At 38.2% G+C, this 26,234-nt stretch overlaps 1 protein-coding gene across 2 annotated transcripts in view; it reads right to left on the bottom strand.

The window, feature by feature from the left end:
• pcdh11 (protocadherin 11) overlaps window positions 1-26,234 on the bottom strand; it is a 114,768-nt gene that overhangs the window by 46,562 nt on the left and 41,972 nt on the right. Inside the window, exons 3-4 of one of the 2 annotated variants that reach the window (XM_053323751.1) lie at window positions 22,037-22,096; window positions 19,862-19,864 (exon numbers count right to left, since the gene is read on the bottom strand). In XM_053323751.1, the coding sequence (XP_053179726.1) occupies window positions 19,862-19,864; window positions 22,037-22,096 (63 nt within the window). Of the gene's footprint in view, window positions 1-1,491; window positions 1,528-19,861; window positions 19,865-22,036; window positions 22,097-26,234 lie in introns of both variants that reach the window. The other variant, XM_053323750.1, reaches the window with a different exon arrangement.

The following is a 26,234-nucleotide window of genomic DNA, read 5'->3' as shown; positions in this document are numbered from 1 at the left end:
CAAGATCATGCAACATCCACAAGAAAGGTTTTTGCGGTTTTACTTTGTGGATATCTCATTTCTTTTTGTACATGCTTTTCCACAGCATATTTATGTGAGGTAATGTGTTACTGTGTGTGAAATGGTGAGTTAGCAGGAACATCGAAGAAGGAGGTGAGAGATTACTGGGTGATTTCTGACAAATCAAAAAAATTAATATCAGTTTCATCTGAGTCATCTACTATGATGATCTTCTCTGTGGATCATGAACTTCATCATCATACAGGACAGTGTTTCACACTGAAATGTCATCAAACATTTTTGAGCATAAAAACAAACTGTATTAATATGTAATTAGATGTTACCAATATGAACAAGCAACATACAGTACTGTGCAAAAGTTTTAGGCCACCACCATCATACAAACAGAAAATACAGGAAATATGTACACAAAATTTAACATTAATTATTAAATATTATTATGAATAGAGGCTCCATTCCATTTAGGTTTAAGAGAGCCAGGTTCCTGCTATTGCTCATATGGGGAGGTCTGCATATTTACAACCCTAAAGGGTGTATAGAAGGCTTATAGGAGCTGTTTTCTGTTTTTTAATACAGCATACACATGATCTGTATCTTGTGGTTGTATTCTAATAAAGAGACTGCAAAATAATCATATATGGTTGGTCACTATAGCATTGCTAAAACAACAAATCTAATAGTGGCCTAAGACTTGTCAGAGAGGACTATGTGTTTTCGGCCCCCATTATCTGTAAATAGCAGGAATATCTGTCAAATTCTGTTAAAAATCTGACATTTTTCAAGTGACACATGTCAAAGTCCCTCATCACTTTGCTTATAGTCCGCAGATATACAGTACTGTGCAAAAGTCATAGGCCACCATTAGACTTGTTGTTTTAGCAATGCTATAATGACCATATATAATAATTGCTCAGTCTCTTTAATAGAATACAACCAGAAAATACAGGAAATGTGTATACTGTACTAAAAAAAACTGACGAAAAAAAAAAGACACAATGTTGGTGAGTTTTTCAAATGTAGCTTTTTTGGAGGACCACAAGCTACATGCCATCCAGTTCTATTGCATTTGAGAGAAGGCAGACAATTTTACAGCAGATGTTTCCAAAACTCGGCTACTGACACAAAAACAATTAAGATGGCTAAATAGCACTACAGGTAAGAGGAAAAATATGTATTATTTTTTGGGGAACTGCTCCTTTAAACTAAAAAAAAAGACAGTCAGAAAATACAATATCATCAAACCACAAACCTTTTCAAAGAAAGTTAAAATGTCATAACCAAACATGAACATTCATTATGTCAAGCAACACACACACATTATGTGATGCCATACAGATTTATAGCGGCTGTAACTTGTGTAAAATGATGTAATAAACCAACAACCTAGCACAATATCATGCTCTATTGATGCTTATAGAAGAGCACATGCAAGAAAGAGCAGAGAAGTATAGTAGAGTATATATGACTTACATTCACAGAGGTTATCTTGCCAAGTTGACAGGCCTCCTGCAAGGACAGAAGAACAGTCATTCCATCACTGTCTGAATGTAATTCTACAGAGGATTTACTATGGACATGAATATTTGGAGCTAACAAAAGAAACTGCACTGGGAACTTTCCAGTCTTCTTGAAGTCAATCAGAGTTCACAATTGACAACCTAATAGATTTGAGGCTTTAAAGCTTTTTTTTAAGTCAGAGTTGAGATTCAGGATACATATTGATTTCTTACTCAGATGCAGAGTTTGCACAGCACATTTCTATGCTAAATTGGCACACCAACAAACTGGTCTGCAGAGTACACACCCTCTCCCCGAAATGTAAAGAGTAGGGCAAACCTGACATTCTGACAACACAAGCTATACAACTGACACTTTGATAAAGATGTTTTCTCTTCATGTCAGGGAGGAAAGTGAACAGAATATCAAATGAAGCATCAAAAATTAACAATACACAGCGACAAGCTTCTAAATTGGGAACAAAAGACACCCGCAAGCCTGCAAAATACTAGCATCCTCTCTCTGGGGACTGAGATATCTCACAGAGAGATAAGAGTATTTAATTTTTAATCGCCAATTTTGTTTTCTTTGTACTGTGTATAATAATCTGAGTACATGACTTGATTTGCAAAGAAAATAGAAGAAATCTGGCAGTGAGGAGCCACTTCGACAGGGGAGAATCAGAGAGGACTGCTGGGGTGGAACGGTAAAACAATGAACAGGAAACAAGTTCATGTCAAAAGATTATCCCACCATAATTGTTCACCAAGGGATTCTGTTAGTGACTGAGCAATAGAGCAGTGCACCTTAAGCTATTCATCAGAAACAAAATGGAGCTTTATGGTGGACAACTAAACAAAATCAAAAAGTACACTTTCCAAACTTCTGACAAGTAACTGCCTGGAACAGTGAAGAGTATAGCATTTGTAAATGATAGAGTTTCTTTGAGTTTGACAGTTTCTTTGAAGATGGACACGTTTTAGACAGTTATGCAGGTAATCATTAGTTAAGCTCTTTGGTATGAAGTATTTAGGTCAAGACATGCACAAGACATGCAAGCACAATGAAGACTGGACTTAGAAAGATGAAGATGATGAAGTTTAGATGATACCACATGATACCACATTATGACACAAAGCGATCTATCTATCTATCTATCTATCTATCTATCTATCTATCTATCTATCTATCTATCTATCTATCTATCTATCTATCTATCTATCTATCTATCTAGCTATCTAGCTTTTCTTTTTTTTTCCTTTTGCAGATCAGAACACATTTGTCAGGTCTGTTTGAGGAGTTACTCATTTGCATCCACTGACTGGTCATTTAAAGCTGGATTTTACTTCAGGGTGCCATCAGGCAGTTGTTTCTTCTCCAAGTAATGTTTTATTCAACATCTCATGACACATACTTCAAGTTAGAGACCTTAAGAACCAATTAAATATATGATAATGTACACGAGGGATCTGAGAAGGTGACCTATGGTTGTCTCATATTTAGATGACATTCAAAACAGTAGTTGTACACGTGATTGTTGGAGACCATGTGTGTGTTAGGTTTTTTTTTTTCGTCAGTATGGATTGGTCAGTGACCTTCTCGCTGCATGTACGCCTCTCAAACTAGCAGTTTCAAAGCACCCACATGCAAGCCTGGGAGAGAGTTATGCTTAAGATAAGTGCATTTGTTGGTGAACCACATCAAAGTACAGAGGGATGTCTTAGTGAGCAAAGGCAGTGGAGCTCGAACTGAGCCTTTGATCACCCCAGGCACTCTGATCATTAAAATATTGGATAAATAATTGATTAAAAACACCAGACCTTATTGTGCTCTGTTTCTGTATCCCAATGAATCCCAATTTTGAGGCACAGTATCTGTACAATGAATAAATATCAAATGTACAGTAGGTAGGAAAGAAAGAAATATACTGTATAATACATGTATTATTATGTGAAATATTTTGAAACAATCTATAAAAATGGTTATATTTAACACTGTCTTAACATGTAAAGTGGACATATACTGACTACAGCACAGTCTGCGAGTTTCCCAGCATTGACTTTCAGTATGAGCTGGAGACAGGCTGAGGTGCTGCAACAGATCCAACTTCCCCAGTGAGGGTTTGAGCTGTGGGAAGGCAGGTTGGCACAGAGGTAGAGGGACTGGGTAATAATCAAACGGCACAGACAGAAGGTAGGTAAGAGTGAATTCCAGCTGTGTGTATAGGGGACAGGCGGATAGATAATACAGTGGGAACTGAATCCTGGACTGTGCAAGAGACAATGTGCCCACCGTTTGCATATCAGGGATGTTAAAAAGAGAATTTTCTATCGCCTTTTGTACATAGGAGATTGATGCACTATCCCTGTTATACATTTAGGGCCTGATTTACTAAAAACGTGTGCAAACTTGACATCACCCGCAAAAAATGTGCAAGCTGATCTACTAACGCAGCGCACTGAGGTTTGCGTCTTTCAATTGTGTAAGATAATACACACTGTCCATTTAGTATGTTTGCCATAATGAATATGTAATATGGGGCGTTTCAACCCCAGTGTGCAAAATACAGGGAGGAGAAAATGCAAATGCACCCTCATTTAAATACTGCTGTCTCCACCCTGTTGCACCTGTTTTCATTCACTCAGTTATACTTAGTAGATCACCGCAAAAGCAGGCAAACGAAATGCGCAATCTATTGCACTGTGCAAGCAATTTAGTACCCACTATTTGGGATCTTAGTAAATCGTAGAGTATAAAGATGACTCTAAATTAGTCGAGTTGTATTGTCGTTTCAACTTAGAACACCAGGACAGTTTGCTTATTGCAAACAGAATAAATTACCCTACTAAGCATCACATTGCAAGGCTTGCCAACATAAGCACAGTGGGTGGGTTAGGGTAGGGTTATTAGTAGTCTTTTGTGTCATTTAGTCATTTCATTATACTTTGACCACTATATAGCAACAACATTTCTACACTATGACATCTAGGTAAGATGAAAAGCAGAACAAACAGCAAAGCTTGACAAGCAGTGCTTCCTAGATGTGGACTAGACGAGTATTTGTCAAAGATGATGAGGTGACAACAGCAAACATGGCAGACCTATTTATTTTGAGCAATGCTGTCAAATGTTAAACTAATCTCACATAACTATGACCTCCAGCACTTATTTCTTCAAGCTCTGAAAAGAAAATAACCAGAGGTGCTGTTTCCAGAGGCAGACATTTTAAAAACATACTCAATCCAACGGCTACCTCTAGATTTTCAAGGTCTTGTTATTTCAATTTCTTTGATGAGATTTTCTCCTGAACTCTGGGAGCTTGAATGCCGCAGAGGTTTGTCTACATGAAATTACAAAGGAATAAGAGTTAACTTCATATTTCTCGTTTCCATTTTCAACAATTATTACAGCTGGTGTCAAAATGATCTATTGGATTCACAAGGACCTAAAAATCATACAGAAAATTAACTAGCATAACTTTTTTCTTTTTATATGTTTTAGCGGAATTGGCTGACATCTGCAAACATTCAGTAAAAGGACATACCGCAATGCAAAGCTTTGCTCAATTCAATACAGCAATAAGTTCAAAGTAAAACAAAATGGTGCATCAATCAGACTTGCTGCAGTTTGTGAAAATAATTTAAAATCTGTATGATGTGATAACTTCAAGCTACATTGAAAGCCTTAAACCCCTCCTCCCTGAGGTTCCCATGCTCCTAATAGTTTAACACTAATGAGATCTGCTGCTCCTGTCTCTACAGCCACCCACATAACAGTTTATTTCGTAGTGTAAATACCTTTGAAGGTGGGGATAAGCAGAGAGCAAGGCAGAGACAGAAAATACGCTATAGCCACAGTATCCAGCTGCCAAAGCGTACCCTTGCGTATTTCACATTTCTTGCGTGTCTTTGACTCAGAGTTCATTGGTGAGGCTCACTATAGTGCACTGCTGTTCAATTCAACTAGTCTCCCTGCATGAAGAATGTGAAAATAGTGGTCAAGCAGGACTTGTCAGGACTGCTCAGTATTCCAGAAATGTCAGGGCAGTGCCACAGTCTATGGCACGGGTGGGAGAAACGCATGTGGCCTACTATCAAGTTGTTATCCCCCACGGATGGGATGGATGTGGCTGAATTCATCAAAAGGAAGAAAATGACAGCTTTGTCAGGTGGCTGTGTCACAACCACACACATGCAGACATATGCACACATAATACAAATATTCACAGAGGGAAACTTGGGTGTGCGTGCCATCTGCTCATATGCGCAAGCACACAAGGGACACAAATGTCTCAGCCAAGAAACAGTGAACAGAGTTCAAGTTTACATTCCTTATATTTCTGGCAAACGCAGCATGTCTTAGACAGTGTGATAAAACTGTTGCAAACAAAACACCTCCTCATCAAAAGGAACTAATAAAGTCTTCAATATACTTAAGTGTAGCCTTAGATAAATAGAATCCCCATTTCCCTGCGCATTGGTGTTCAGTTGTCCAAAGTGTATTGATGTACTTATTGACATTCAATAAAGGGAAACCCTCTCAGCAAACCACAGAGTAGTATAAATCCTGTACACTTCTTGAGTGTGCACAGGGAGCAACTTTCCTTTAACACAATTACAAGACAGCAATAATGTCACAGTGTGTTCGAACCCATTTTGATTTACAAGTGGACAACATGTTGCCTTTTCATCAGCTTATTATTATTAAGTGGTCTGTATATGTGTGTTTCCCTGGACAGTCCCCCCTCTTGGTTCACTCTTAGTGAGGTATTGATCCTCCCAGCACCAGCCCCTCCTGATTTCATTAGGCTAGCTGCTGTTAATTACTCCACACTCTAACCTTTTGCTGTTTCATTTGGACCGACAAATTGGGTGAATTAAAAAAGGGGAGGTAGAAAGAAGAAAAGAAAGAAAGGGAAAAAAGTGCCCTAGCAGCTGTAGTACTGGACCCCCATCATCTCTGTGGTGCCCGTGTCAGAATCCCAAGCGACATAATAATTAAAAAGGTTCATCAATGTTCTCTTTGCTCATCAAATTATGCAAAAGGAGGCTACTCCAGTAATTGTTGCAGAGGATTCATTTACGAAAACCATACCGGCTAGGTCTACTATAGTTGTCTGGGGAGTTGGAGATTGATGCCTTTTTCACATTGTGTATCTGTAAAAGGTTCCCATCTTCAAGCAAGTTTATCATTAAAACACATTTTATTTATTTATGCATGCTTATTTACAAGAATCATGTGACAGACATAACAAATTTCATATTACGCTGATTCAAAAAGCAGCATCCCTTATTACTGACACACCAGTTTGTCTTCTTAGTGAAGGTATTAAATGAGTATGATATGACACATAGCTGCAAAGTTATAATTAGACTTCATTTAATACCTTATGTCATGAGATTACATGTGCAGTGCATGGCATCTAAAGCATACTTTAATCGCAGGGGATGTAATTGATTAACCGTATGAGACTGGGAACGAGATGATGAGGATGATGCTCTAAATCCATGTTAAATCAACATAGTCACTTCCTACACATTGGGGGATTATTGATAGAAATTACTACTAGCTGTAATTGCTGACTTACAATCATCAGAACATTTTTGGCTTAGTGCATCATGTTTATGCATACAAGTGAGTAAAAAACATTATCACTGCTATGACTGTTTTAAGTAATCACCTGTTTTAAAAAGTGGGGCAATGTTTCAACATGGATACATTACCGACTGAGCAAGAGACATTTATAGGATCCTCTAGATCCTTAATATGAGAGATGCCCTTTCCTCAAGGTTGAGTACATTCTAGTTGAAAAGATTCTACTATACATGATTCAGAAAGCGCCATTCGAAGTACTCCCTTTGGCTGAGATAATAACTTCATCATAATTAGCTCGTGGTGCTCAGGAGTGTTGAATTGTCGGTTGCAGTGGGATCTGGGCTGATTTATTGCTTGATTTAATTACGTATCAAAATTCAATTAGACATGCTTTCAACCAAATTCAAAGTGAGTTTTGTCAAGCTGTCCCTAGAAATCAGATGCGGCTTGAAGGACATCCTTCATAATGCAGTGACATCTAACTTAATAATTATCGCTTACTAAAAACCATTCATGTGTTATGAGATAAAGATAGAAAAGGAAACAACAATTGCTATTTCACTTTAAGAGAAGATGTGCTTTTTTACCCTTCCATCTCTTGTTTCACATCTCAACTGACATCAAACAGCATCAAATAGTGTGAAACAGACCTTGATTCAGTACTGATGTGAAGAGGGTTGCAGGTACTTTACCAAGTGAAGATACATGACAAAATGCTCTTTGAGGTTGACTACAGCTGAGGAAGTGTCTGGATTTCTTTACCCACATCACTCACTGCCAGCTCACCCCCTTTTGCTCCAGACTACACTTGGGAAAAAAGGGGAGCTGTTTTGAATAAGTGTCACAGCAGCCTCCAAGAGCTACATTGATCTTTACTACTATGCAAATTCAGGATGTCATGGTGTCTATGCTAAGAAGCCAAGGAAGGGAAGGAATATTTCAGCCGGAGGTCTCTGACTCAAGTGTAGTCCTTTACCAGTATTGTAAATACACTCATTGACAATTTTATTAGGCACACCTTGGTAATACTGTGCAGGGCTCTCTTCGACCCTCAGAGCTGCCTGGATTTTTTGAGGCATTGATTCAACAAGGTGGTGGAGATGTTTCATAACCCCATCTCTCTTCACCTCATCCCAAAGGTGTTTTATTAGTCTGTGATTTGGAGACTGTACAGATCATGGGTGAAGTAAAGTCATTTCCTGGGACCTTCTTGAGACAATGACACATTATAATGCTTGTAAAATCAATCTGACAAAACAGTACACTGCCGATATGAAGGTTTGCACCTGGTTAATTTAAAGGCCTTATTTCTACTTTCAGTCAAGCTCCTTTTTGTTTCCTACAATATACATCACATTGCAAAGATGCATACTTTGAGCCTTATAACCATCAACACACTTACCCCAGTTATGCTCACCTTGGCTAATGTTTTTTAGCATGCTTGCTTCTTTCTGCTTTGTATTTAACTTACAAATGTACAGCAATACTGTACTGTTACAATACACAACAACTAAACTGTTACTTTTGTGTCTCTAAGGTTAGCTAAAAGAAAAGAAAAACAAAAACATTTAGATATGCTATGTAGCTAATGCTAGTCACAGACATTTGCCAGAAACTAGTATCACACCATACATAAATAGTTAAACTATAGTCAACTTGTTCCTGTTTACAGTGACATTTCAAGCTCCCTTTTTGGTGTGGGCAACATGGGATATACAACACGCATCAGCAGTCAAAGTTTTCTGAGTAAAACAGAACATCGACTGTGGTTATTGACATACATCTGTGTGAGAGAATATGCTACTGTCTCATTCTCCAGACAAATGTGTGCACCATGTAATTGTACCTTGATTTTTCTTGTTTGGTGATAGCTTCGGCTTTTGCTGTCACAATGAACAATACAATGACATGGAGGCATAATAACATCCAGACATAAACAAGCCAGTCACATTATAAAGATGATAAAGAACTAATTTCCTGTTTATCCATTGGTGCTAAGAGAAATCAAGAGAAAAGACATCAAAAATGACTCCTGAATTAAGTGCAGCACCTCAGATTCATTTTGCTATTTTATGTAATGCTTCATACAGTGGTCAACAAATCAATACTATAGCTGCCAGTTGGCTAATGGCTCAAAGATATACCAAAAGGAATGCCATGCCCTATTGACAACTACTATAATATAAGTTACAACTCTAACTTACTTCCTGGTTGGGAAGTACCCTTAACTCTTTCTACAACCTTTTCTCACAGGTTTGTCCACCAGTGGCAAAACGGATAATTTAAGTTTAAAATATTTGTTCAACTATGTCATTTATTATTATTGTTCCCCCCTTAAATTAATACACTATATATTGAAACTCACTTCTACCATTACGGTTGAAAAGCACTCAAGATGTATGGTGTATAGTGGAGCTTTAAAAATATCTTTATATTTATGGGCCTAATTGCACCAACAAAAAACACATTAACATCATCATCACTCTATAATGTAGGTACAAGGCAGAATGGATCCATGGATTCATGCAGTTTAAATCAAATTATTATCTTCTGCATGTTTCAACAAAGAGGGGGATTTGTTCAACGAGGAAAATTTTTCCACCTCAGTTAATTTAGTTTTAATGTTCATGTGCCTATTGAAGCTTATAAAGTCTTGCCCATTTATTTATTTATTTATTTTCTGGTCTTGACAGACCAATCCAACACAACAGCAACTGCTGTCCCTGATTAGTACAACTTGCATCAGAATCGGTGAAAAAAAAGGTGTAGCATTTGACTGGAATGATATTAGACATACTGTGGATGTTGGTGACCAGCTTGTCCTCACAAGAAAAAATACATAATTGGTCTAAAATGTATACTAGTAAAAACGATCTATAGTTACGCTTGAGTGACACATGCCACCTAGTGGCCATAGTAATTAAGACCCATGGAAGTTCAGATGATGTCAATATATAGTGAATCCCTTGTTAAGAGGAGGTATCTTTAGTGTTTTGCTGCAGGAGACTGCTATTAGACCACTATTTGCTTCCCTTTCAAACCACTAGTGTCATGTTTCCACCACACCTATACTTTTTTTAAACTGTAGAAGCAAGGTTACAGTTGTGTTTACTGTTACCATAACGATTTACATGAAGGATTACATAATTTTAAGAAAGTAAGAACTACATTCAAAGTGATAAATTTAACACAATGCCTGATCTTCTATTAACCATAAACAAGTGTTTTTGTGCGTAAAAATAACCAAACCTCAACCATACCATAAAACATCTTTTTTTTTTAACAGTGGATTTGGAAGGTGGCATTTCACACTCCTGTCTTGGAAAACGGCATATTACACTATTATGGGTCGTTCCGAAAATGACAACCTATGTGGTCATTTAATTATGTGTTATGATGACAAATGTTTAGAGGTCTACAGGTTTAGCTGGACAGTAAGTGAACCTCTCAACTCAGTCTGCATGTCCTGCCTGCCTACATGGTGAGTCACAATGTTCTTGACTCACTCTGTCTGGAGGAGTAAGCTGCATTAATGGGGAGGTGCATGTAATAAAGTGGTCACTAAGTACACTGTCAAATAGGAAAAATGGTGGAGAAGAAAATGGGAAGGCCCCTTGATGTGTCAAAACATCAGTTTATCAAGATTTCCTTGTAATGTGAATTGTTCACCCGTTTGATCTACCTCCCTCCCTCTTGAAATGTCTGACAGTTTTCTTCATTGAGACTGGCAGAGACATTGTCTATAGATTGTGATACTGTATCACAAGCTTGTGTTTGAAGCAAAGAGCCCAAATCATTGTCATCTGCTGACAAAGCTGAGGCACAATGATGATACTGATTAATGATTCTCAGAATATTTTTTGAAATGATCTGAAAAACTGGGATTTGCTTCTGACTAAAATTTAAACACACAACGGATTCATTCAGCTAATTTCATCTGGTTTGAAAAGGTATCCTACTACTATAATTGGAGAGCAGGATGTTTTTCTGTCTGTCTGTCCAGCTTTCTCCAACCCCTCCATCTCCTCCAAGGTTCAGGGAACCAGCCATTGCATATGGAATTTTTTGCACATTTCATTTCATGTCAACTTCAATTTCTATTTCAATATTAAATAAACCTGGGACTATTTTTTCAGCCTGTGAACGTATATGTGTAGAGACGCCGTAAGTAGGGGCGTGAACGACGGGATGAAAACAGACAACAAAAAGAGAGAGGAGACATTTTGTTACGGCCACGGACATTTATCCATGGTCAGGAACATTTTCAACACTTTAACTGTTGGAAAATACTCGCAATGGCACCAAACGCTGCATGACATTAACGCAAGGTGGCGAAACTCCAGAGAAGTCAGGTAAGAAACCACACAACACAATCCACACAGTAGCTAATGCTAATGCTAATGCTACAGTTTATTAGTTACTCACCCATACAGCCTTCCATGTAATTATCCTTCCGCGACATGAATTCATGCATTATGTTCCTCTTGGTCTCAGGGTTGAGATAATTTTTGTTACAGAGTTAAATAATAACTCGCCTAATAAAAACTTTGATTTATGAATGAGGGTCCGGGATCACGTTGTTACCACAAATACATGCGCTGCGGACATACACACTCACACTTCCACACACACCACAAACACACATACAGACACACTCTCACTCTCACACACTCACATATACACACACACTCTAGCGGTAGTCATTTTTTGGTAGTTGGATAATGCTGAAAGTATAAATATTTTTAAGAGAGGCTGCATTCATGTTGGTTACCACTAAACAGCCAAGCTGCAAGGTAAACAATCATTACATCTATAAAGTATATATATCGACAATCAACACATTTCCTTTTCAACTGTCTATTAGATTAGTGTGGGATGTGAGGTCTTGTTGACCACTTTTCAGCTGTGCGCTGTGAGGACAATTGCCATAAAATGAGACAGCAGAGGTCATTGGAGCCGCCTGAGCCTACAGGTACTCATACCTTCTGATTAACCCTTTCATGCCTATATATGCATATATTTCAATTAATGTACAAAAAAACATAAACATACTGCTGCTTCACTTTCTTACCTACCTGCTAGCATTATGATGCTAATAAAATACCTACCTGTCTAACTAATTCATCCCATAGCAACTCAATAACAATTGTCATTTACATACACCATCTCCTTCACACATGGCCTAACTATGTGGATATCATTTCAAACAATTATCTGAAGCATTTAGTTTGCATTTCCTGCACTGCTGTTATGTTCTCTTGGGGGACATACAATTGCATGTATTATATAAATTATATATAAAGATGTACATATCTTCTGTCAACAGTCCCTAAACCTTTGTATGGCAAGTTCTCCTTTAGGTTTCATTTTTACTCTTTACCTTATATGTAGTCACATACATTTCTATGCTTCACTTTATCTCTGTGCCTCATCAGTGTGTGTGTACAAATATACATTCTTCTCACTGCTTTAATCTATGAGCATGTGTCTTTTGGCAAGTAAACTTGCTGCAGTTCTAGTTGGATGCCAAGCTTGTGAAAAACCAAACCAAACAGTCGTTATAACAGTGATAAGTGATAATACTTGTCTCCAAGAATAATAGTATTCTCTCTGCTAAATTGTTGACGGGTGCCACTTCAAAACGATAATACTGAACTGTTATATGTGATCTGATCACTAGAATGAGATATATTTTTATATTAAGAAATCAAATTCATCAGAGACATTATTTTTGTGTGCAAGGAATGTTTGTACAACTATTGTCAATCAAAAAATACTGTCATTAGTACTGTTATTTGGAGTGGATCACAATACTAAATTTTGAGAATGTTACGTTATCTGCAGAAAAAAATCTGCAAGTTAAATATAACTGAAAAATGTCAATAGCTGGACTGATTTCTACTGCTGCAATATTAGCATCAGCAACACATTCCTCTCTATATTTCTCACACCTCATCAGTGAAATTGTAAGTGTTGAATGATCCTGTCAAGTGAAAAAAAGAGTGTAATTGACAGTAGGGGTTTCATACTGTTAATTTGGTATTTCTTATGTAGTATATTTATTTTTTAATGTAATATAACTCTACCATGGACAGTGAAACTATGAATGCTGAAGATTGTTTAGGCAAACAAAATGACCCAGGCAAGCTCATGTGTTTACTTCTCCTAATGCTATGGCAATAAATGTAAAAGAGCAGATGTTTTTTTTTAGCTAAGGAAGGAGACAAAATTTACAGGAAGAAAAAATATAGGTTGCTGCGTAATTACAATAACATTTGATGTATCCTGACCTGAACACAAGAATTACTTTGACCACTGCTACTACCAATAAAATATTTACAGTCAACATACTCAATATTCAGGAAGGGACGCTACTTCTTGTAGTATCTCCGGTGAAACCAATGTCAAGTTCATGAATATTTTCTCAGGTAATCCAGATGAATGTGAAAGCCAAGCAAGATGATTACTTACTGACTTCGGTTACAGCAAATCCTTGTCTACATAAACTCTCTACAGTATATGCACTAGAAACCAGAGGTGTCATTGGTTAATGTTCACAACAAACCAAGTTGCTATCAGTAATCATCATTATAGGCAGTAATCATTGTCTGGACATTGTATTGAAGTTCTTTGAGAAATTTCTATGCAGTATGAAGTCAAGAGGTTGGGATATGTAGCAAAACAAGCTAGCAAAGCTCTGTAAATGGAATTATGTTCCTACACGCTCTTTGAAACGGTTTCTTAACAAGCTACAATAACCACTCGACTTCCACAACTTCAGGGACGAAGGGACATGTCACCCAGTGCAGCAGTGTGACTCACTGATGTGTTTTTATTTGTTTTGGAGTGAGGTTTGCAGCTCAGAGGAATACAGTCTATCAAGCTGTGGAAACACACACAAAACTTGTAAGTAGGATGAGTTCATTGTTGGATTGGCTCTGCCCATGAAACATGTTGACAATGAGAAAGAAATAGCAAATTGCAAGCTTTGTCCTTTAAGGGTTTCTAAACATACACAACAAGCCAGTGAAATGAAATACTTGTTCAGGCCATTTGCGCTACACTGTTCACTAATGGTAACTTCTATGTACCAAGTACATTTTATGCAATATTTTTCTTCAACTGCTGACTTGTTACCAAGTAACTGTCAACTATTGAGAAGAAACCATAGCCAACCCTTTTTGCAAAGGCAGTGGCACAGCCTTGGTAAAACATTGATAAAGTACAGAGACAAGGCTCACATTCATATCCCCATTTGCTCCTTGCATATCTTTCCTTAAATATGTTGATGTCAGTTTTTCTGGCAGTGCAGTCAGTTAAAAGTGTGCCATTGATGTAATTCAAAAGCCACCAAGTACAGAGCTGTCTCTCTTCCCCAGCCTGCCTCACCCCATTGGGGTCCATCACCATCACCAAAACAAACTTCCTCTCACTGCCAGGGTAATTTTTCCTCCTCTTCCACCACTGAGCAGCAGTCATATTAGTATCTTTGTAGAAGGCAAATGTGTGCTCCAGGAGGCCAGTCCCATGTGCATTTTTTTCCAAACCTCTTGCTGTTTCTCTGGCCACAGCCAAGTGCATTAACATATGTTCTCACAGTGCACAGTGCTACTCTGCATTGGTAAATGCTTTATTACAGGAAGACTCGCTCTGTGCTCTTCCATTGAATATCCATAAGTAGTAAAACACAGCCATATCTGCCCACTCAGAACAGTAGGGATGTGTCTCACATGACAGGGGGGCTCCTTAACATTTAGTCAGAGGCCCTCTTTGTCAAATTGATATTCCTCCCACTCACCGTAATGGCGGGTGGTAATAGTGAAAAATAAAGGCAATATTGCTACTGCATGGTACACACTGAGCGTAATAAGGTCATCTGCTGGTTATGTTATTTTTTTCCTCCCATATTTATGCCTTTTTAGCATGCAGAGTCAAATTCTCTCAGTATGACTTACATCTCCAAAGACTACACCAGTGTGAAATATGCAAAGGCAGAGGGTGAGAAAAATATCCTGAGCAATGCAGCATGTTCTTGCCTTGTGAGCTTACACGCTTGTAATCATTTCCAAAGTGCAATTTCCTCTTATTATTGCATTCATTCCATTTGTTCTTTCTTTTTTTGTATTTCCTTTCTGTCTGAAGTAATGCAAGGCATTTCAGGATCATGAAATTTGTGTCATGGAATACAAACACTGGTGCAAAATTGGAAGATGACACTCACTTTTGTCTTTTGGCAATTATACACATACTACAGTATAAAGCAAAGCAAAGTAGCAGGAGAAAAAATAATGAGGCACATGTAGACACCTCTCATAGTACAGGGGGCAATTCTTGACAAGACATGTTTGCACATGTATCAACTGTGTTTAAAATTTAAATAACATCATCTGTTCGTAAAACAGAAAAAAACTAATGATATACAGGAAATGCATATTAAAAATTATGTTAGATTAGCACTTACAGGGAAAGTGTTGCTTGTATGATAACTATAAATTGTGATATTGGAGAACAGATGATATACCCACAGTGTCTGCCAATGCAGCTTGCTGATGATCACGTTGATTGCTGCTAAAATACTACAGCTTTGGGCAGAATGTGTTTTCGGGTAGCAACCGGCCACTGAGGTCATTTGAGCTAGTATGCTTGTAGTCATTGGGTCCCTGGGAGTTTTTATGAGATTCATTTTTCATTTCTAATTTGGGTGATCTTTGTTCTGTCTGCTAGAGAGACAGCTGTGCTGTGTTGATCTGAAGACAAATTCTAAAAGAATGTGTATCAAACACTACAGAGAACATGTCTTATTCTTGCACAAAGAACTGAGGGTTGGCATCTATGTCATCCCACAGCACTGCACTGATTTATAATGGTAGAGTGGAAAAATAAGAGGCCAGGATACATCACTGAAACATGAAGGCATTGAATAATACTTTGCTCATGAATAAAATCATTAAAAGAGGCTCTTTTATAACATAGGCCATAACCATGAATCTCGAGTATTTTATGATTAATGTTTCATCTATAAATCTATAAATTAAAAGTTTTTAGATTTTGATGGTTTTTATTTATATATTTGTTTATGTATTTAGTTTTTTATTGTTTTACTCCACTTTCGACAGGCTGGATCACCTGAGGACACAATTGCTCTTAGCTCAAACTCTCAAGATCTATTTCTTTCTTAAGTAATCTAGTTTGGGCTGCACCACTGTGAAAACTAATGAAGCCTCAAAGGCTTTATTTAAGTCATTAAACATGGAAATCTAACTACAGTTTTTTTTTCTAATGGCAAACAATTACATAGCAACAACCTGGCCCGGAAAATCAATGTCAGTGAAACAGAAGGCAGTTGCATTGTTTATGCTTTCACCAGGGGAATGTCATGCCTGTCCAAATATTAGAAATGCTTGACATTCACAAAAAATATGGGAAACATTTATGAAATACAAACAAAGAAACAAAAGAAAACATTTGTAATGGTCGTGTAAAAATATAAAACCACCCATCTCTAGCGATAGGTTTCTATTCATTTGGAGTAAAATATGTCAGTAAAAAATACATTTAGAAAAAATCTAACCTAGCAATGGGCTGACGCTGTCAGTTTGTACTGTTTGTGTATAATGGTTATATATCCAAGCATGTGGGTTCAAACATTTCAAAACAGACTGACCCTGAGCATGTGTCTGTGGAATCACAGTCACGTCTCCCAACCTTCTTCAGCCTTGCTATTCTCTGTTTAATTAAATGTTTTCCTCCTTACATACATATCTTTGCTTCCAGATAAAACAAAACTGTGGCTGTTTTTTGTTGGGGACATCCTGATAAACAGTTGTTTTGTGTGCTATGGAGAAGTATGGCCAGGGTCTTATTCAGTAGGGTGCAGTACTTTATTGCATGCAGAAGTACGTTAATGTTTAATGTCAAGCATAGACCTTAAATGAAAATATAAATCTAACATTTTTTTTTGTACATTTGAAAAATACATAGTTGAAGCAACATATATATATTTTTTCAATCATAATCATTTATTCATTCTCATTACCATTAATTGTTTCTTATTTTCATGAACATGATTTGCACTGTAATTTGTATTTAATATCTCCCCTTGCTTGATACAGTGACTTTATTTTAATACATTAATGTCTATTTAGATCTACGCAAGTGGTATTTCCTAAAATAACATTTGAAAAGAATCATTTATATCATCTGTTAAAATCTTTAATTTCACTGTATCCTCATCTCGTCAATTATTGTATTTCTTGAGTTCTGCAGTGTAGTTGTTGACAAGAGAAAATGTGGTGATGGTGATGTGATGTCAACACCTCCTTGTGCACTCACATGACAAATATGTGCTGCTTTCTGTTGGTTATTACTGGGTCTTCTGCTTCAGTGGATTGACTCATGCACAAAGGTATATTTTTTGCAGCAAGTCAAATGTGATAATGCTACATTTCTAGTTACACCTCTTGCAGCCTTTGTGCAATCCATATGAACACCTCAAGTGGGATCTGTGAAAGTCACATTTTGCCTGCTTTAAAAATAGTCCAAATCATTATGGTAGACTCTGGGACTTGGTATTATCCACCGGTCAGGCTAAGATGCTTATACATTAGCAATCTCAGGGATCAGAAAGCTGGACTGCAGTCCTGGATCACACAGTGACTTCACCATTAATAGGTTGGGGAGCATCAGGCAAGCCCACCCTGAGCAGAGATTTCCACGTGGATGTGGCCTATGGCACAGGGGTATCTGCCCCCAGCCATCTGCACTGATTTGACAAATGATTCTATATCAAAGGCCTCTGCACTGATTTGGGTGGTAATTGATTGGAAGTGAGGCCCTTAAATCCCTGATTGGTTTAGCTGGATGTAGGGGGGAGATACGGTGTGGCAAGTGAGAGGAAAGGAGAAGCAGGGGAGAGAGACAGAGTAAGACAGAGAGAGAGAGAGAGTACAGTGCAGGATATCTGGGAAATATACTACAGAACCCCTGCCTCATTTGCACTTTGAAAGACTTTAGAATGAAATTTTATGAGATATGCAATTTCTACACACAATATATGTGGTGTAGTTTTAACAGAAACACCCATGTTGTGTTTCTGTTTCTTTTTCTAATACAACTGACAGGATATCCAATTTGTTAGTGTGTCCATGAAGATTGGATTTTGCCATTCAAAAAGAGGAATTTGGTTAGAAATGGAATATTATTGATTTGTTCCACATGGAGGTGTGGCCTGATTCAGATATATGAGCATGGCAAGTTGGCTGAGAGGGAAGCATGGATTAAATATGTCTTCATCAATTTCCCCTGAATTTTTGATGCCATGAAACCTTGTTGTGGAAATCGTGTGTCAAGGGAGATAACATCAAACATGGAAGCTAGTCATTGTTAGCGATTCCCCTGAGGATTACACTACCTCAACCTCATAAACCATTATAGGCAGAGCACTGTGTGAGAGTGGACATTGGTAGGAATTAATGATATTCCTCTATATCTATATGATGTGATGTGTTGCCCATCTTTATGTAAGGGGTAAATAGGGAGCCCCCCTGAAGCAGTTAAAACATACTATTCCATGTTACTGTTTCAATTATTAAGTTTATTTGTCAAATAATCATAATAAATGTGAATTCTGTCATATTATACAACAGTCCACATGACGCATTTCAAAAGTGAATATATTTAAAGCCCTTCAAGTTATCAAACCAGTCATGTGTACAGTATGGCACGTTGGATGTTTAAGCAAATAAGCCAGGACACTGCAGAGCCCTGTTAATGCAACTGTGACAGGGATGCTACGTATATATAGGCCTACTGCCTTTATTCAACAGCAGGCTGGCTGCACTGCATACCTTTTGCCATTTGACACAGACATGTGGTGCTTTCTAGTGACAGATGCTGCACAGTACTGGTCCAGAGGTCACAAATGACCTTTTGGATTGTCTTTTTTCAGTCACAAAGCATTATTTGGTTGACGATGGCCACCAATGCAACCCCAGGCACCCTCATGGATCCGTGGGTTGTTGCTGCTTGTCTTCTGAGATCACATTTACCTCAAATGAATTGCGTGCGTGTGTGCGTGTGTGTGTATGTGTGTGACTGTGTGTGTGAGAGTGTATGTGAGAGAGGGGAGGGCGGGCTGAGAAAATGAATGTGTGTGTGTGCATGTGTAAAGAAGTGCATGTGGACGTCCATGTTCAAGAAGATGCCTCACTAGCCACCCATCGTCTACTTGATGCCTTCAAATAAGCTCAATTGCTGCATGACTAGCCTCTTGTTTGGATGCCAGAGGGATTTTCTTTTATTATACAGAATGAATCATCATTAAGATGTGCTTATTCAGTGGCCTTTCCTTGCCTTAAAAATGCTGCTACACAGAGAAGCATTGTATCTGTGGCCATCAGTGTGTTAACATTAGCATACTATGAAACTATGAAATTATGTCCCAGTGTTTTACAGCTTTAGTTTACCATAGTCATTTCAAAGCTGACAGGAACAGGGTGCAGTGCAGGCCCCATATTGTCAGAGGTGCTTGATCCCCACCCCCATCCCTTGCCCTCTCCATCTGTCACCTAACTAGATTGCACTGTTCACAGACACATGCATGCACTTATACATGGATGCACACACATTATTTCATATACCATACAGACACAAATGCAATTTTACTGGCCAACTGCGCACCACACCAAAGAAATAAAAAAATAACACATATTTACTATATATAACATTTTGTTGAATGAAGAAAAAACACTTGCTTAATAATGATATGTCAGAAGTTTCTGTTAATCATGTGTTACAAATATGTTTCTACACATTCACACCTTTCTGTTCATATATAGAGGTAAGGTGTATGTATGCTTACATCCCTCATCACATTTCATATTGTTCCTGTTTTGCCATAATAAGAAACAGTTATTCATGCTGTACTTTCAGAGGGAAACCTAGTGAAAAACTGACACAATTTTCTACCGCCTGAAGCATCGTGTCAGAAATATGATCTTACCCTCACCTCTTACCCTGACTGCTGTACTGTAATGATGCTCTGAGGAGAGCCCACTCATCAATTATTCACAGAATGCAAGATTTTCACTCTTTATCTTCTCGCGAGCTACAGGAGACCATTTAAGAAAAATAGGGGACAAAATAAAGGAAAGAGAGAAAAAAAAGCAAGAGCAGCAGACCGCTCTGCAGATGAATAAGAGAGTTTGTGGTGGACAGACAATGCTCACCGCATGAGTTATAATTGTAGTTTAACAATGTGCGGGCCTCTGGGATTTTCAGTATGCAATATATGGCCTTTAAACTAGGATCGCTATGGAAACCAAAGGCCCTGAACGACCTGCAGTGCCCACCCACTCGGACAGCCGTTAATCATCTTCGCTCAGATCCTGGCACTGCAGAATTTGGCCAATGTGTCAAGAAGCAATTATATATACTTAGTGCTCGGGCACCCGATCTCCTCCCTCCCATGTTTTTCCTCGCTCTCTCACTCTCACACTCTTAATATAATCACAGAGCAGTCAGTTTAAAAGCCCTCTGTTCATTTCACTATCTATCTGGGGGGATGCACATAATGCAGATGAAGAGAAGTGTAAAAAGACAGGATATTCTATTCTGAGAGCCATTATAATCAGAATATTCTTTTCATATAAATCATATTCAGCCATTTACTCATTTTACCAGCCTCCTGAGCTGACTGACATACTAAATTACCCCAGCTGGCCCATTGCATTCGCTGCACATATTGGGTTGGTGCGGATCGTGGAGACTAATGTGAGCTGACTAGAGGGAGATTATGTTCCGCTGCTAACAGCTAAAACGTGAATAACACCATCCACAAACCCACGGTGTTCCCCCATTACATCAGCCCTGATCAGCTGTGTAAAAATGGAAAGAGAACAAGTTAAAGAAAGAGTGAATAGGACGAAAACGTGTAGCCCATAAATAACAAGAGACATACATCCTCTGTAGTGCCCTTGAGAGAGAGAAGTGATCCTGTATGAAAACTTCAAAAGCTACACTGGCCTATGTCAGACTGTAATTTTTCATCAAGCGCAAACTAAAGATTCCTATGTGGAGTGTCACCATGCAGTGTCATTTTGTTGATTGCCTTCCTCATAATTTCCCTAAGACAGAAATATTTACTGTCCTACCACCAACTGCAGCTTTCAATGCTGCCAAAGTTATTTTAGACAGTTAGCTGTGCATTAGTATTGTAGAGTGCTGTTAGACTTTGAACAGTTGATGACAGGCTGTCAGACAGCTTCCCTCTATTGGACTCCTTTTACCAAGGTCCACTCTTGTAATAAGCCACTCTTCACCATACCGGCCCTTCATCCAGAAAAGGACACAGGCAATTTTGACACGTTTGGTGCTAAGTGAACTGAAATTGTGTGAATTTCACTACATAGCACATTATCACATTTGCAAGAGGCATGCACCAGGAGCAGGAGTTGAAGTGGAAAGTTACTTCAGTCAGGGTGTTGAGATTACTTGAAACCATCAGAGCGAAGTGATGACTTTGACTCTGCATGGATAAGACTAATTAGCATTGAATAAATCTGCCCATCTCACCACATGTCAGATAAGTTTATGAATCATGTTGTAATGCATTCAAACAGAAATAGCAGGGACAGAAAAGAGATGCTTTCCAGAAACTGTTGTTTTTGACTAGATTTGTTTTATAGAATCACTAATAAACCAATTAATTTTCACATGCTTCAGAAAAAAAACATGCTCAATGAATCATTCAATATGTGAAAAGCTGAGAAGGGTCTTGACATCTTCTTAAAGCTAATGCACAACTCCATGAAGTAAATAGACACACAAAACAAAAACTAATGAGAACGTTAAATGCTTTTAAAATATCTGCAATTATTCTACAAAATGTTGTTTGTCCCTTGCCTGAAAGCAAGTTGGATCTTACCTTATGAGGACAAATGGGGGGCGGTGAGTTAAAAGACTTCTCCGGTGTCTGGCTCAGATTCTACAAGAAAAACACATTATCAGGGACATGTTTTCCACAGAGGGCATCTCCCAGAAAATCTTCAGTGACAGAAGTTGCAGCTTATTTCCTGGTCCTTGCCATTAGCATTTTTGCAATACATTTTAGTGAGGTTAAGCGACTCTCAATCAACAAACAAGTCTTTGCCACCCACTAATCCAAGACCACAGCTTTTGTTGAGTTATATTTTAAACCTTTATCTTGACAATATCATCTTATCATGCCATCATGTGAGTGGTTATGGTGATGTATTTTGTGTTGCTTTCCAGTTTCCCCTTATTTCTATCCCTCCACAAAGATTATAAATCCTTCTTTGTCAGAAGATTTCACTGAACATATGTTCAGACTTTTGCATACACGCCTGGATGCATTTTTTGAGGTTAAATGATTATCACATTGTTAATACACCAATACATCACTCAGATGCAAGAAAACACCATTAAAAAGCAGACACAAGGTAAGTCAACAAGCCAACAACAGATGGTCCCGCTGCTTGTGATTATGCAAAGATCCAAAGTATTTGCATACTCACAATGCCATCATGAAAAAAGAAAACAAGAAGCCATCTTGAGCTGACCTCACTGAGAAATAAAAAGAGCAATGGGTGAGACAAACCCAGCAGGGAAGTGGTTGTGCCATGCAAACTTCTTTTGGAATCTACCAAGGGGTTGCCTCCTGGGAAGGCCCTGTTGATTTCCAAGCAGGTGCTTTCAGTTATGTCCTCATATCCAATTATGTGCCTGTGGTATGTCTGATGCTCCCTGACACTATTAATGGCTGCCTTATGGTATCACCAGGACAGATGAGACACTCAACTCTCCAGACTCTTAACATCTATATTTTATTGCAACATAGAAGGAGAACACCTCACTGGCCAAGTCAACTAAGAGAGAGAAAGAGAAGAAAAAATGGGGAAAAAAACAGCAAGGCTTTCACTGCAGCATAAACACCAAGTTCATGAAATATAAATGAATAAATGGGTCTTGCTGGGATGATGGAATTAGTAGACAAAATTTTCCCTACAGATTGAGTTCGCTATATAACTATGATATCTTAATTGATGTGACAAATAAACATGAGTTATTTTCTTCGGGGATAGGAGTAAAAAATGGAATTTACTTCAATTTGTGCTTTATGCATGTCGATGGCATGATTTCCTGTGGGTTAAACAGCATGCTGATTCCAAGCAATGCCCCTAGATTGGGCCTTATATATTGTATATCACTAAGGAAACTGGAGGAGGATAAAAAAAATTATGGTATGAAGCACAGCTACTACAATTTGCAATTATTCTGCCCTGTACCACCATTGCAAAGTAATACTCAAAACAGAAAAGGGAGAGTTACAGATACCACATCAAACATTTCCAACACAAAATTAAGTTAAGTTTACTCCCTGTCATCTTAAACAGTTTGAGGTAATAGAAAAAGCAAAAAGGTCACAATCTTCTTTGTAATCGGTGTGCAAATTCAGAGAGCAAATATGTTAAAATGTAGAGAAAGCAGAGAAATGTGATGTTTTAAAGTCATCTTAAAATTGCAAATAAACAAAGTGTGTATTCCATCTTCATCAACCATTTTAAATTGAAAGCACAAACAATGTGGAAGAGTAAATATTTACAAATGCAAGTGTGCTCCTAAAATCTCTACTTGGATTACTACTACTTTAGTTCTTATAAATACAGGGGCCTGTTAAAGCTTGATACCAACCATAGATAATCTAAATCCCTGTCCCATTCTTGGACACACTTTCATAAACACACACTCTTATAAACACACACACACACACACACACACACACACACACACACACACAGACATACACACACACATATATCAAGCTCTCACCAGACAATAATCACTATTTGTTTGTTAGATTTTTTTTTTTGTTGTTGCTATTTTTCCCCCATTATAATCACATTTTATTCTCTGAGCGGAACAAAACACCACCTTTAATTTACTCTTTGCCCTTTTGTCACACTGCTCGAGTATAACTTACACATGTAAAAGGCAATTACTAATCACTAATTTTGATTGGTGCAGAAACCATGCAGCTTTCTGAGCAATAACATATACTTAATGTTTGATCATATGCAGGTGAGAAAATACAAATAGAAAAATGAAGCAAAATAAAAACTGTCATTTTTCAACTCACCTTTGCTCTCGTACATTTTGAATCTGATACGGAAACACTATTGACAAGACTTGCAACAGAAAGCCTTGGATTACACCATATATTGATATTTTTGTCTTTTCAGAGTGCTCAGCTTGGTTATTGTAATTTGATGAGGCCCAGGGAGCACAATGCTATGATATATACCAACATTTATTTTCAGTGGAAACAGAAAGATAACTGAAACAAGATGTTTTTTTGTCTGATTTCTTGGAGACATGCTGATTTAGCAATGATCATTTTTCTGTGCCTTAGGCATGTTTCCTTTCAGTGCAACTCTTTCCACAACATTCTGATCTACAAATTGTCCATGTGCTGTATAATACACATTTAGGTAGCTATTTAAATGAAACTCAATACCTATCTAAAATAAATATTACGCTTAGCCCTGTGCATCCCCCTGTTTCTATGTGCCAGCCGTAGTACAGTATATAGTAGTCTGGTCACATTCAACAAGCCAACCTTCCCAACAACCCCCATGAAAAAAACAAGAACACTATTCAGTCCTGAGTGGACAGGGACTTGTGGCACATTTGTGTTTCCAGCCCCATCAGCTCAGCCTCCACTCTCCACACACAAGGAGGCTTTATACTGTCGTCTTCCCATGCTCCCTCAAAAGTGAACATTTAGTTACATTTAGGAAACTGCATTTGTAGCAGCTAGTTTCTGCTTCTACAGCTCTGTTTGCCACTCCAGCATTGCCCCCCTCTCCCCATCCCCCTATAAAATATAGTTCTCTCACTAGGATTAAAAGACCAATGTAGTTCAAGGATTATCAAATGCCTTTGATCATGTGACTACCATGTTTTTGATCTGCAGCACATAGCACCAAATATATTCTCTTTTTCTTGCCTTCTGTCTCTATTCCTCTCCCTGGATTCCCCATTGCTTGATGGTTCTCTGCAGTTTGAGAGGAGCTGTTGACAGGCGGTAAAAGAAGAGTGTAAAACACATATATGTGTAATACAACAATTAAGGAGATCATGCTCACACTGCTTATCAGAGGTAATCCACACAAACAAGTGAACATAAGTTTTCCTCTGTGTATATTGCACTACTCATACACCTGCCCCCCCTCCCCTCCCTACTGAAGCAATGACACTGATGTTTTGACTATAAAGTACAGCGTTCTGAGCCACTGAGAGATACTATGGATTATTTGCCTTTGAAAGAGGAAGTAAGTTTTCAGATGGTTCAACCCCCCACTGCACCCCCAACTGCACCCTGCTGCTGTTCATTAGCAATTTCTACGCCTTGGGCTATTTTGCAGTGTTTCAATCCCTGCATTATTATTATTTAGTCGCTGACTTGGACATGCAATAAAAGGGACACGCAATATGTGCAACACTTGTATCTTTTCCGTGATGCCCAGACTAAAATCCTATAATTGTGAGCCAGGGGATCCATGGCTGAAATTTAGTCAGCATACCTCAAAAAGTGTTCTTTATCCTCATTGTACGATCACCCCCTATTAATGTCATTGCCAGGACAAAAACAGGACATATCAAAACAATTATTTTGATGTGGCTTCAAGCAAAATGACATTTCAACGTGAATGGCACTCGAACCTTGATTCATTATGAGGCGTGGTTTCAGGGCAAAAAAAAGCCCATCAAATAATGATTGAATATCATTTTAATGGGTAAAAACCTACAAGGCTTTCATACTGTCTACCTGCCATGTTATTAGATAGACCATGTCAGTCAAGCTGAAGAACACAGAAACAGCATACAGACAGGCTGACAAGACGTAAGCATGCTGCCTTCCATCTTCTTCCCAGCTTGGCATGTTTATCTAGTCTTCCATGTGAGCTTAGTGCAGCACTGTGCATATGCATACAGAATGATGAAGGTTCAGAAACTACCGCCTGAAGGAAGCTGCACATATAGCACAAGCTCTTTGAAATTGTGCCAGGGTGGGCCTCATTTGCAAAGCAATTTGACAACAA

Source organism: Scomber japonicus, chromosome 8 (genome assembly GCF_027409825.1).
Source record: "Scomber japonicus isolate fScoJap1 chromosome 8, fScoJap1.pri, whole genome shotgun sequence".
In the NCBI taxonomy this organism is placed as follows: Eukaryota; Metazoa; Chordata; class Actinopteri; order Scombriformes; family Scombridae; genus Scomber; species Scomber japonicus.
This window is presented reverse-complemented; position numbering and strand designations above follow the sequence as displayed.